Below are 12,317 nucleotides of genomic sequence, written 5' to 3' on the forward strand. Positions count from 1 at the left end.
GGATAACAATTACTGAGTTTTGTTTGACATTATAATGCATCACCGCTGAGGAATTATGTTAAAACGCGGGCAGAGTATCCACTGTGAGTCTGCATGACTGTTCATCATCACTTTACACTGAACACTACATAGTGCTTAAATCAATACAGGAGAAATGCTAAAATCCAACCCTGATGCATTGACTAGGCCTTCTGGCAACCCCCATTTGGAAATCAGTCGTATTGACATGATAGGACATGTTTAGTTTGAGTATCGTCAGACTGGGGCTGTATAACCACATGCAGTGCACATATGAAGCTTCAGGGGTAAAACCTAATTCTTTGTAAAATATCCAGTTTTTCTCATCCCTCAGACAGACCTCTGTGCAGAGGAACTACAATGCGGTCTTGTCAGTATGAAAATGAAGATTTAACCCTATCTGGCTATATTTAATAAAATTTACAGTGCAGTAATTCAATCATAAACTCTGTGATTTTCAAATGTATTTTCTTACTATGTGAAAAAAGGACAGAAACTTATGTTTCAATTTCATTTGTATAAAATAATTTCAACACCAATTACACAAACTTTACTTTGGTTTACCCCCAAAATTTGAATTTGACACGCTCTGGTAGCATAAGAAAAGTTGCCAGTAAATATAAAGGCTTTTTTGGCAACGGAATATAACAAATAAAATATGTTAACAGTGACAGCATGTGCGAGTGTATGAAACCTCTGCCCAGGCAGCATTTCCCTCTTTGAGTAAAAATGACACCTGATGAACATTTAACTTAGAAGACAGACAACGGATGATTTGGCACATATGGCACGACAAATTAGAAACCACAGGACCTGATAGTTCCCATTCCAAATTCAGCTGACACTGTGACAGTATGCCAGCAGCCATGTTGAGTTACAATCACAAGCCAAATGTGCAAACATAATGTATGTCCTTATTTGGATGACTGTTACTGAGCTGTGATCAGGTGAAGTTAAATGAAGCCATTAACAGGATGTGCTGGAGCCACCATGATCAGCATAACAGCCACCTGAGAACTTACCTAGAATGCCATCCTTTGTCTGTTTGTAGTTAAACGACAATCAAATGCCATTTTTATTCAAAACAAGGCAAAAAAAATTAAGCCTTTTCCTTACCCTGTGTCTGTGCGTTTGTTTGTTTGTGTGTGTGTGTGTGTGTGTGTGTGTGTGTGTGTTTGGCACACGTTTAGCTGACAGAAAACAGCAGACGGATGGAGATGTGTTTTCCATGGTCTCAGTGTTCAGACTCCAGTGTCCAGCTCTGTTGTGGAAACAGATCGGGCTGCCGCCGAGTGTGGAGCAGTTGTACCGGCATCACTCTCACCCAAGAAGAGGATCAACAATCTGGAGTTTAAAAAAGAAAGAAAGAAAGAAAAAAAAAATGGTTTATTTCATTTTCCACATCAAATCTTTAAATTTGTTTTGTTTTTATGTTGGTAAGGTAGTTGAGCCTGGATTATATATTCCCCAAAGCGTTGTGCTTTTGTTCAATCTAGGGCATGTGCTGGCTGTTTGGGAAATATCACATGATACCTGATCTTTCTTAAAGGATTTTCTTATCGCTGTCTCATGCACACTGTTGCAGATGTCAATATTATGTGTCTTGTCTTATCACTCCTGGGGATTTTGAACCTTTTAATGATCCCTCTAAACAGCACAACAACTGGGGTCCCTGGTTCTGATCCTGTTAGCAAAATAAAGTCAGTGACAGCAAGCAAGCAACATTATAGCACAAATGATGATCAGCAATGCAATGGCAAAGATTTCATTTTGTCTGATATGGTCGACTGAGAGAAAGAATTACTTTATAAAAATAACTTTATTAAAGAATAACTCCTCTAAGAACCCACAAATAGTGTCTGCCTCAGGGGAAGCCCGGAAGAGAGTGCTGATAAATCAACCTGTGGTTTGAGGATGTCTGCGCCAGTCTACCCACCATCACCGTTCGCTTTCAGTGTCAAATGATTGTCTGCAACCTCAGCACTAAGCTTGTTTACACTGCTGTGTAAAATGATAGTGTGGATGCTTAAAAATTTCTGCACTTTGGAGGCAGTTTGTTGCTGCTGAATTACCTAGTTACAGTGACAGGTGTTTCTATTATTTTATCCCTCTTATGTATATCAGTGAGGATAGAATAAGTAACAGAAGCCTCATTGTTCAGAATAATACAGTTAGACCAACACTATAAAATACGACCTGCACATGAATCAATCCTCTTCAACACAACTTCAATAAAACTGATTTTAACCCTCTAAAGGGGATTTGAACAGGACTGCTTTAGTGTTGATTGTGCTGAATAATAAACTTGTGCCAAACCTTCTTAAATTGTAGACTTTGAGCTCATATTTACTTTTGTGTATGAAGTTCTGTGTGGTCTACACTCATAACTTATCATTGAGCCACATATGAGATAATCAGTAAACTTATTAACTTCAGTATTTGTAGAGCCAAAAGCAACTATATCAACACAAACACTAGCATTTTGCTCATAATGCATCTGTGACAATGCTGGATTTAAAACATCATGCATCCATGCATTTCCTCTTAGTCTATTATTTTTTGTGAAAGATTTAATTCGGCCATCTAATTAAATTCAAAATTAAACAGCTTCAATAATGACATATTCACAAAATTATTTAACTGTTGACTGAACATTTGAGAACTGATTTTTTTTTTTTTTTTTAACTACAGTACAACCACCAATAGCCCTTTATCTAGCCCTCATATATTACATAGCATTATTAGAGTACCGCTGCAGCTACTCAATGCAGAATAAATACTGGCTTATAGGAGGAGAGGCACATTAGACATTAATCAATGTGTTAAAAGTAAGATGAAAAACTATTTACGGAATATTAATACAGCCTTCTTTTCCTTGCTATCTATGTCAAATGAATAAAAAAATATTCCCAATTGAAAAAAATGATCATTTATTATGATTATGCATGTAAACATAGAGATGGAATGGCATTAGATAAATCAGACATGCAAATGTTGTAGCTGTAGCCATATAAATAAGCTTCACAATTAGTCCTCTGATTCATTTCTACCTGTATATTTACATTTTAACACACTACCTTTCTTTTTCTTGACGTGCAATGGATCTCTTGTGTACACATTTAAATGTATCCATTAAAATGTTCTTCAGGCACCAAAATTAACCATTAGATAATGTCGTCTGTGTAGTGTGAGGGAAGCCTCAGCACTGCCATGTAAAATCCTGCCGCCAATTGAACACCCACACATAAACATAAACACCTGGCCTGTATGCAGTCCCCTCTACCTCCATTTATGTGAAATGGCTCATTACCAGCAGACAAATCAATTGGCTTTGCTCTCTGAACACCCACTTGTGATAATAAGAGACTCTACAGACAACTCACAGCCTGGAAACTCTGTGCTACCCACCAGCTTGAAGCAAAGGTACACATCAGTAAAGGATGAAAGAGGAAGGAGTGACTAAAACCCAGACATGAGTTTTGTCTGTGGATTATTCATATTGCATCGAAAGCTTACATCCAGCTAGACAAATAATATTCTGCATTATATCCTTTTCCTTTTACCTACTTTGAAATATTTCTCAGTTCTTCCATTTTTTTTTGTTAATGACCATTACTGCCACAACTAACAATTAGAAATATATGTAAATAAAATATTGAAAATACTTTATGTTATTTTATATACTATGTACCAAATTACATAGTGCCTTTAAATGCTGTCTTTATCTGAACATTAATCCAAAAACCAAGGAGACTAACAAAATTTTTAAACTTTTTATATAAAATTTCTAAACAAATATAAAATATTATAGTGATGTAACTATTTTATCAATGGCTTTGTAGCCAGTGTCTAGCACTCTTGCATCTCTGTTGTTCATTGCAGTGACCAGTGAGGTCACAAGTGACATCAATTAACTCTCTATCTACAGGAAAAACCAACGTAGACACGGCAACCTTAGGCAAGAGGTATATGGGGCCTCATCCGTAGAGTGTCTGAATATTCTCTGAACACAAACATTATCTCAGTCAGATAATGTTGCTTGATTTTAACATTAGATGGATTAGTTCCCCCAGTAGCTCTTACCTTGACCATCCTTTCTGTTCTGGTGTGCTCTCAGTTCTTCTGACTTATAGAAGTCAATACTGGCATAAGTGTTGAGGCTGGACCCAGCATTGCTACCCATTGCACTTCCCCCGATGTTGTAGGTGGCAGAGGTACGCTCCACTCCAGCTTGAGGACTCTCCTTAATGGCCAAGTCAAGGTCAATGTAGTTAAGGCCTTGTTCAGCAGACGAGGTGGAGGCTTGTGGTGCAGTTGTGGCAGACAAACTAGCTGCCTGCCCATTCTCCCACAGGGAGCAATCCAAACCATGCCGATGGCTCACTGCCTGGTTGCCCTCTGGGAAGAGGGAGGTAGAAGAGGGTGGGTGGCGTGGTAAGGAGGGAGGTGAGCTATACGTCTCTGAGTGGTGACACCGCCGTCCTTGTGGGTCACCTCTGACTAGTCTGCTGCTTCGTTCGGGGGACTGGAAGGACTTTACTGGGGAAAAACCCAAACTTGTCTCCTGGTCCATGGATGAGGACTGACTAGAGTGGATGGCAGACCTCGCTGAAATGCTGGAATCTGAACCTTTGCTGTCTGTAAATGGAGCAGGCTCATCTGATGGCACTGCTGCCATCTTTACTTTTGTTCTGTACCCGGCGTTGCCCTCTGTCGCCAGAGGAGAGGATGTGCCATGTTCATGCCGAGCCTTGGGGGCAACAGCTGATGGACCCTGTGGGGTGCTGAATGTGGACCTAACAGGAGTCAGAGGCGTTGCAGACTTCCCTAAATCCATGCTGACATATTCGGCAGAGGTGGACAACGGTGCAGAGAAACTGCGGGGGAGGTTAGCAGGATTATCGTGGCAGAGCAGTGGTTGGTTCAAGGGTCGGAGTGTTCCGTGGATCACCGGCTGTCCACGTTCAGATTCCGCACATCGTCCTCCTTGATACTTATTGTCATCTTTGAACACAATACTAACATACTCACCAACATTTTGAGACACAGATGATGGTAGATTCTCCTTCACCCTGGGTAGAGTGTTTGCTTTAGCAATGTCTGAAGACACACTGAGGGGACAACCCCTGCGCTGTTGCTTTGGGCTCTTACTGCCACGCTTCTGATGGTGGCGTCCATCTTTTGTGCATGTTCCTGCACTTTTGTACTCTGCTCCAGATCTTAATAAACTTAACCCTCTCCCTGCTGATGTTGACTTGTCTTCCAGGCTTTCGCTGCTGGCGGAGCTAGAGGAGAAAGAAGACGAAGACATGGAGAGTTGGCAACCTCCTGCAGAGCGCACTGCAATTTTGTTTCTCTTGCTGTATCCAACTCCCCCTCCCCTTCCAGCACTATCATGCCCACTGCTGTCCTTTTTTCCTTCTCCTTTGTTTAGGTCTTCCTCAAAGCGAGTATAGAGAGTATGTTGATAAGCCCGTGGCAGGGAGAAATAAGAATTAAACATTTTTGGCTGCAGCTGGTGCTGCTCAGGGTGGGAAGGCGGCGTGCTGCAGGCAGAGCGGCTGCTGACAGGTGAGATGTTCATGTAGTCACTGGCGGCCCGGCTCTCCATGCTAGCCCTGCTTTCCCACATACCGAGTCCATGCAGGTCTGTGGAGCTGGTGCTATTTGGAGACATGACCATGTAGCCCTCAGAGCTGGGCTGCTGGATGTGCTGAGGAGGAGACACACTGTTGTTGGGGGTCATAGCCATATATTCATCATCTGCCCCAGGTTTAGCACTGGTGTCAGACATACCTATTGAGAGAGAAAGTGAAACGGGTGGAGACGTCACTCCAGGCAGCATTGACATATAGCCACTATCCAAAGCTTGTCCTGTGTTGACTTCTCCCCTGCTTTTGTCACACCTTTTCCTGTTTTCCCCAACTACATCCATCTGCCCACTGCCAACTGCCAGACCTTGATGCAAATCAGCTCTCTGTCTGTTAGCACTCTGCGACATAATGGCATATTCTTCAGCTTCCTCATCATCTTCATCTTTTCTCTGTGGGGTCAGTCTTTCATGAGCTGCCAAAGGCAGAGAAGCCCTCTTACTTAGTAGCCTTCGTTCTGCCTCAGATTCCCGACTGGATGAGCGCCGTAGAATCCGTCGGCCTTTGGAACGATGGTGGGAACCAAGGAGTCCCTCTCGCTGTCCCATGACTAAATAGCTGGAGGAGCCGTCCCCATGTGCATGATGTCCAGACAGACTGGGCACAAGAAGAGAGTGCTCCCCTGGACTGGAACCGTACTCATCGGAGGAGCCATAGTCGCTTGGTGATCCTGAAACAGAAACTCTCTGAGAAACACGAGGGTAGGAGCAGACTGTGATGCCTCCAACTGCTGCCCCCACTAGGCCACACTCTGAACCATGACCAGAGCTGGAGGACAGACTTGGTGCAGGAGAGGGGGCGGGGTTAGGTGTGTAGCGTGCAAGACTGAGGGTAATCTTAGCAGGAGTTGGGGCCCTGGTGGGCTTGGGCCTCAGTGTTGGTGTAGTTGAGCATGATCCATTAAGACTTGGGCTTGAGCTGGCCCATGTCCCTTTGGCACTTGCCGCGCCTTCCTCCGACCGGGCGCCGATGCTGGCTGTTCGTGCCCTTGGAAATCCGTGGCGAGACGTGGGTGAAGTGCTCGTGCTGCTGCCTCCTGTTCCAGGGGTCTCTGTGCGGGCTCGTCTGGAGAAGCCCACCTGGCTTGGTGGCAGATTTGGATGATGACGACGGCTCGGGACACTGATGGGGTTTGAAGCAGTTCCACCTCCACAAGATGTTCCAACAGACTGCGATTTGCTGCGTTGACGAAACTCCTCACTCAGGGCCTTCATGGCCTCCAGCAGGGTCTCGTGCATGTTCTGAGCCACCACAGAGTCGTCCACCTGCATCCAGAACTCTCCAGGGCCCGTAATCGCTGAGCGACCCACCTCAATGAAGAAAAAATTCTCCGAATGGCCACATCTGCGAACATTCATCAGCTGCAACACCACAGCCGCCACATCAGAGTTGAGTTTGACAAAGTTGACTGTTTTGTCAGTTAGGCACAGCCGGTAGATGCCCACTAAGTTCCTGGCATGCCCGAGACCTTTAGGCCAAACCTTGACCTGCCAGACTTCCTTGAAGGTTGGAACAGGAGATGGGGAGCTACACTCTCCACTACTGCCATAGTCTTCAGGAGTTTTACCTGAAAAACAACGAAGAATAAATAAATACAAACATTTAGGCACTAAATGATATAATACATACATTGAAATAACAAAGTAATATATTGAAATATAATAAATAAAAATTGTAAAAGCTATGCATAAAAATGACCTATTGATTAATACAACAAACTAGTGTTGGTGACGGTAATGAATAATATCTTGTGTTCCTTATCATTGCTAAATTGCTACACACAATGATGGCTCTATATCTGCCAGGCAGCTGCAGCTATCACCGTCACTTTATAGATACAGCTTTCTAATTAACTTACTCTTTGGATGTATAGAATACACCAGGCTCCATTGTGAAACAATGCAGCATTTCAGTTTAGTGCCAATCACATGACAAATTCCAAAAGAAAAAAAAAATCATTTTTATTGCCACAGACTTACTGTTATCTTCATAGACCAAACAACCATCCTTCATGTAGCTTTATTAAATATGAGCTGCCGTATATGTAAATTTCCGTCTGAACGTACCTCGACATATTATTTAAAAATACACCGAAATTGAATGAAATAAAATTTAGAGTCGTGTTTTATTGTGGCTGTTCCCGAGGCATAATCTGAACAAAATGGGGGTCTGTCCTCTGATGTGTCTATTTAGAGGTCCACAACGTGACAACATATAAACAGGGCAAGCCCGTCGATCCAAACTAACTGAAAGGCAGAGCAGGCAGAGCATGCACAGGGAGGGAGGGTGCTGGTGTTGAGCCACAGCATAAGGATAACAACGCAAACACGAGGATACCCAACAGAAACACATTTTCCAGTGAGAGCGCACTGACGGTGCCATCTCCTCCCAACCAGCAGCACCGTCTCACACAAATGTAGGTTAGGCGAGCGGCAGCCGGGGCTGTGCAGAAAAACAAAAACACGGGCTCCGGCGGAGTGCACCACGATAGGCTACTACTATATGATGCATCCCTGGGATGGTTGCTATATGCCCACTGCGCCATGCAAAAAAACACACCGTCGTGCAAAACGGGTTGCATTTGGACTGGAGCTCATCCGGATGCTGCTCTGTGTAAATGCCGCTTCATGCATTTGATGACATTTTTGCAGGCGGAAAAAGATTGGCAGGTTGTGAGTGTATTAAACCGACGCTTATTGAGATTGTGCTGCACAAACACAGCACATGCCGCCCATAGTGTGGGTCTACCCTGTTCATCGGATCCACCTGCCTCATGGTTGGGAAACACACACACACACACACACACACGCACCTCACAAACTGATTGAATAAGACCAAGTGATTGGCATTGTATGGCCGAACTGCGCTCAGTGAAAATGAATATTCAAACAAATCGGAGCCGGTGACATGAGATGAGCTCTCAGGAATGGCCGGGCCAGAGAGTGTATGGAGAACAAACAGCCGAGGGCAGGATAGGCCTGATGCAGAGACAGACAGGAGACATCACATTACACTTCACGGGTCTTACAGTTGCACTGGAGATCCAGCATCGCCTGGTACCACTCGTTCTGGACCTCCTCGCTGTCTGCAGCGATGGCAAAGCTCTCGCTGCGGGTATAAAGGACGATCATGTGCTTGTTCTTGGAATCTGCCCGCTTGTTGATGTTGAAGCAAGTCTCCAGGTTCAGGACTTTCTTGGGCACAGGTGATTTACTGCGGAATTTCTTCTCGTTCTCGTAATACTCCAGCCGAGCGGGACCGTGCTCCGAGGCCGCCCTCAGCACGAAGAATCGCCGGTGCATTGATTTGTGTTTGCGGAGATAACCGCTCTTCTGTACGTCTTCATAGTTCTGCGGCTCCGCTGCTTGGTTCTCCATGGCCGAGGCAGGGCGAGGGGGGGAAATCAGAAGCCGATGATCTCACAGAAAAAACCCAAGCCCATGTGTGCTCCTCGTCGATCGACAGCAAACTACATCCCTCGTCCTCCCCGCGTCCACGTCTAAGTGTCCAGCAAGTGTGCGAAGGCTCAGGATGGGAGAATCGGCCGGACCATGTTGTGGATCTGGGATCATACTCTGGGATCCGCGCACCGAGCGCGCACAGGCGGGCGGCACCGCTGCTGGTCCTGCAGCCCGGCTCAGTCCCGGCCGAGCGAGTCCGGCACAGCGCAGTTCAGCAGCCTAAGGACGTCTCCTCCACCTGTCTGAGGTTTCCACATTCAGTCGTTGCCCACCACCGTCAAGTCAGGCGGCATAAAAACTGAACTTCCGGTCTCGATTTTCAAAATAAAACAACGATCGCCCTGTTGACCATCTGTTGCCCACCACTTATCGAAATGCAAAGTGTAGTGCATGCAGAGGTGGGCTTTCCTGTGTCCCTTTAGATCTGTGGGTCTGTCCTGAGTCTGCCCAGGCTTTAAGGACACTAAACTGACTCCCAGAAGTCCCCAAAACCACCTTCTTCACCTCCCCTGGTAAGTGAACACAACCTTGTCTGTTGGATGGGCGAAGACAGAAATGTCTACCAGTGGTCTCTGTGTTTCCACGTCCTGAGAGAAAAACACACACATGCATCAGCCACACACAACCGGCTCTGATGGCCATAAGAGTGATCCGCTGCACTACAAAGAGCAGATGGTTCGGTTTGTCACGAGTTTTTGTTGTGCTCAACGGCCCTGTCGTGCCTTAATTGTGAAGGGAAACCTGCTGAGTTTCCGGTCCCCCCATGCTCCCTCTGGGGTAACTTCACCCTGCCTCTGCCGGACTGACACCTCTAAGCCGGTGCCAGTCAAATGCCAGCGGGGCTTCAGGACTGATGAGGAGCGCAGAGGAACACGGTGTTCAGGCGAGGAAGACTTGGTTTATGGTGATGTGGGCAATCCCACATTTTGCTCCATGTGATTGAGCTTTTGTCTCCACTGGCTGCACAAAGACAGCAGGAAAAACAACTGCAGAACGTGCTGTTTCAGAGGTTAGGGCTTATGCAGCTATAGGCCTTATATATTTTGGGGAGTAATTATACCGATTGTTGTGCAGCCATTAAATTCAAATTAGCATATTTTACAGCAAAATAAATAAATAAAAATGCTTCTTCCAGTAGTTTACACATTAGGTACATCAAGTATATGCCGATAATTCAAATCCCTATAGAGAAACTGCTTAGGAATATGAGATTTAGGGATATGACGACAAGAGTGTTATATTTCTGTAATGTCTTCTTTCGTTTTAATTTCATCTAATCAAATTAAATGCAAATATATTCCAGTAAGCATTTGACCACCTGCTGCAAGACATTCCAGGCTTATTGATGATAACATGCAATGTATCATTAGTCCAATTAAATTTGTGACCACACGCAGAAGTAAAATATACTCAACAGCAGGGTATCTCCTGTGACATATTGAGCTGATTGTTGTGTAGTGAGGTTTCTGGGATGGTTTTAAGCTTCAAAGATGCAAAAGGGAGATGAGTCCCCAGAGCATACACTGTTGTGGTGGTTAGCTTCTGAAATGTAGACTGGGGTACTTTTTATGACTGCTTATTTTGTGACCCAAGCTGTAGACACAGACAGAATAATTACTGAATTATGGCTGATAGCAGAACACCAATGGCCCGAGTTAATTCATACTCAAATCAACAAAAACTACATCACATTGGATGCTATAGCAGGACAGTCTTTGTCATGTTGTAAATGGTACAGTTGAATCTTGGGGGTGTGACTGCACCACCAAAGTGCCAAAAAGGGTTTGGCATAGCAGCTTGTCAAACTGATCGAGTTGCCCTCATACCAACCCCTGTAAGTGGCAGAAATCAAAATTTGTTTTGAGCTGACATTGTCCTCAAGGCACTGATATCAGTAGTAGCTATTCCTACAAGCAGAGCAGACACATCTGTTCATAGTCTGACTTTTACCTCATACTGCTTTTATTTTATATTCATCTAAGTTTGAAGATCTGATAAACTAAAGCAGTAAATATTTTCTGTCGCTGACTAAAAACTGTTAATCTCAAAACCTGTTGGAAACACTTGCTGGTAGTTTTGCTGTCAGGCTCTGTTCCAGCAGGAAATCCATAATTTGCACTATACCAAATGAAACTGTAACACGGCCACTTTGCAAGTTTGATTATGAGGTGTAGCATATTGCACAGAAGTGGCATTATGTAAAACTCTCCTTACATTTCCTTTGGATTGTTACACCACTGAATAAAACAGTCACACCAGCCCAAAGCTTTTTAGCATGTCTTTCACTTGTCTCTTCATAATTGAAGATTGTTGCTGTCATCCATTGTTGCCAAGTCTCCTCTCATTCCCCGCCCAAGAGTGCTTCCTCAAATTGAATGAACCAGATTTTAGTGGTAAAACCTACTGACTTAAAATGCCTTACCTGTCCTTTGCAGTATAGCTTCCTAGTCTTTATTGACTGTTGATGCAAAATTTAGATCAGCCTTAACATATTTTGATGGGATTCAAGAATTAGCAGTAAGACAGTAAGGCAGTTTTCACTAAAACAATAATTTATTTACAGAAACACATTAAAATCACTTTCAAAATGAACTATACAGTCCGTTCAATTTTGATGAAATATATCTATTTGGCAAATTGATTAAAAATCTAGAAAAAAGTGTCCTATCTATACAATAAAATAACATTTGATTTTTTTTAGCCATCAAAGACATATTCAGACAGCTTCTCTCATCCTCTTTCTTTTCCTCATCTTCAGGGGTTTAATCTTGTTTGAAGAGTCAGTGCTGGTGCTTAACGGTATGAAAGACTACACCACAAAGAAACAGCCTGATAACCAAATCATTTGTTTTGTCTATACACTGAGATACTGTGACAAGTCAATGTATGTTCTGAGTGGTCAGCACTGAGCGCCCAAGGAGAAAATGTCTGCAGACTGAAACTGTTGTCAGAAGAAAATCACATGCTGACATTGCCTGCCTATTGTTGCTTTAGTGTCAGTGCTGCAGCAGACAATAAGCAAGCCAAAAAAGAGTGAAGCTGCTTGCTTTTTCTGTTGTGTGTGTGTTGCGTTTTGTTGATCTCTCCTTTTGTGTTAGGGGTTTAGGGAACCCAAGTAGAAGAAACTCCACTAAAACATCCTTAACCCTGTAGAACACAAAGACAAGTTATGTACATATTTACAGTA

At 43.8% G+C, this 12,317-nt stretch overlaps 1 protein-coding gene across 1 annotated transcript; it reads right to left on the bottom strand.

Moving 5' to 3' along the window:
• Positions 1-4,078: 4,078 nt before the first annotated feature.
• On the bottom strand, positions 4,079-9,046 carry LOC115054556 (insulin receptor substrate 1-B). Its single transcript, XM_029519821.1, has 2 exons — positions 8,698-9,046; positions 4,079-7,236 (listed from the first exon to the last, which is right to left on the bottom strand). The coding sequence occupies exons 1-2, from the start codon at positions 9,044-9,046 to the stop codon at positions 4,079-4,081; spliced, it is 3,507 nt and encodes a 1,168-aa protein (XP_029375681.1).
• Positions 9,047-12,317: the final 3,271 nt, after the last annotated feature.

The sequence above is a fragment of the Echeneis naucrates genome, chromosome 14 (assembly GCF_900963305.1).
Source record: "Echeneis naucrates chromosome 14, fEcheNa1.1, whole genome shotgun sequence".
In the NCBI taxonomy this organism is placed as follows: domain Eukaryota; kingdom Metazoa; phylum Chordata; class Actinopteri; order Carangiformes; family Echeneidae; genus Echeneis; species Echeneis naucrates.

Excerpts from the sequence above, each read along its gene's own strand:
- LOC115054556 (XM_029519821.1), bottom strand. The coding sequence starts at position 9,046 with ATGGAGAACCAAGCAGCGGAGCCGCAGAACTATGAAGACGTACAGAAG. Across the intron at positions 7,237-8,697 it reads GCTGGATCTCCAGTGCAACT|GTAAAACTCCTGAAGACTAT; the intron begins GTAAGACCCGTG and ends GTTGTTTTTCAG.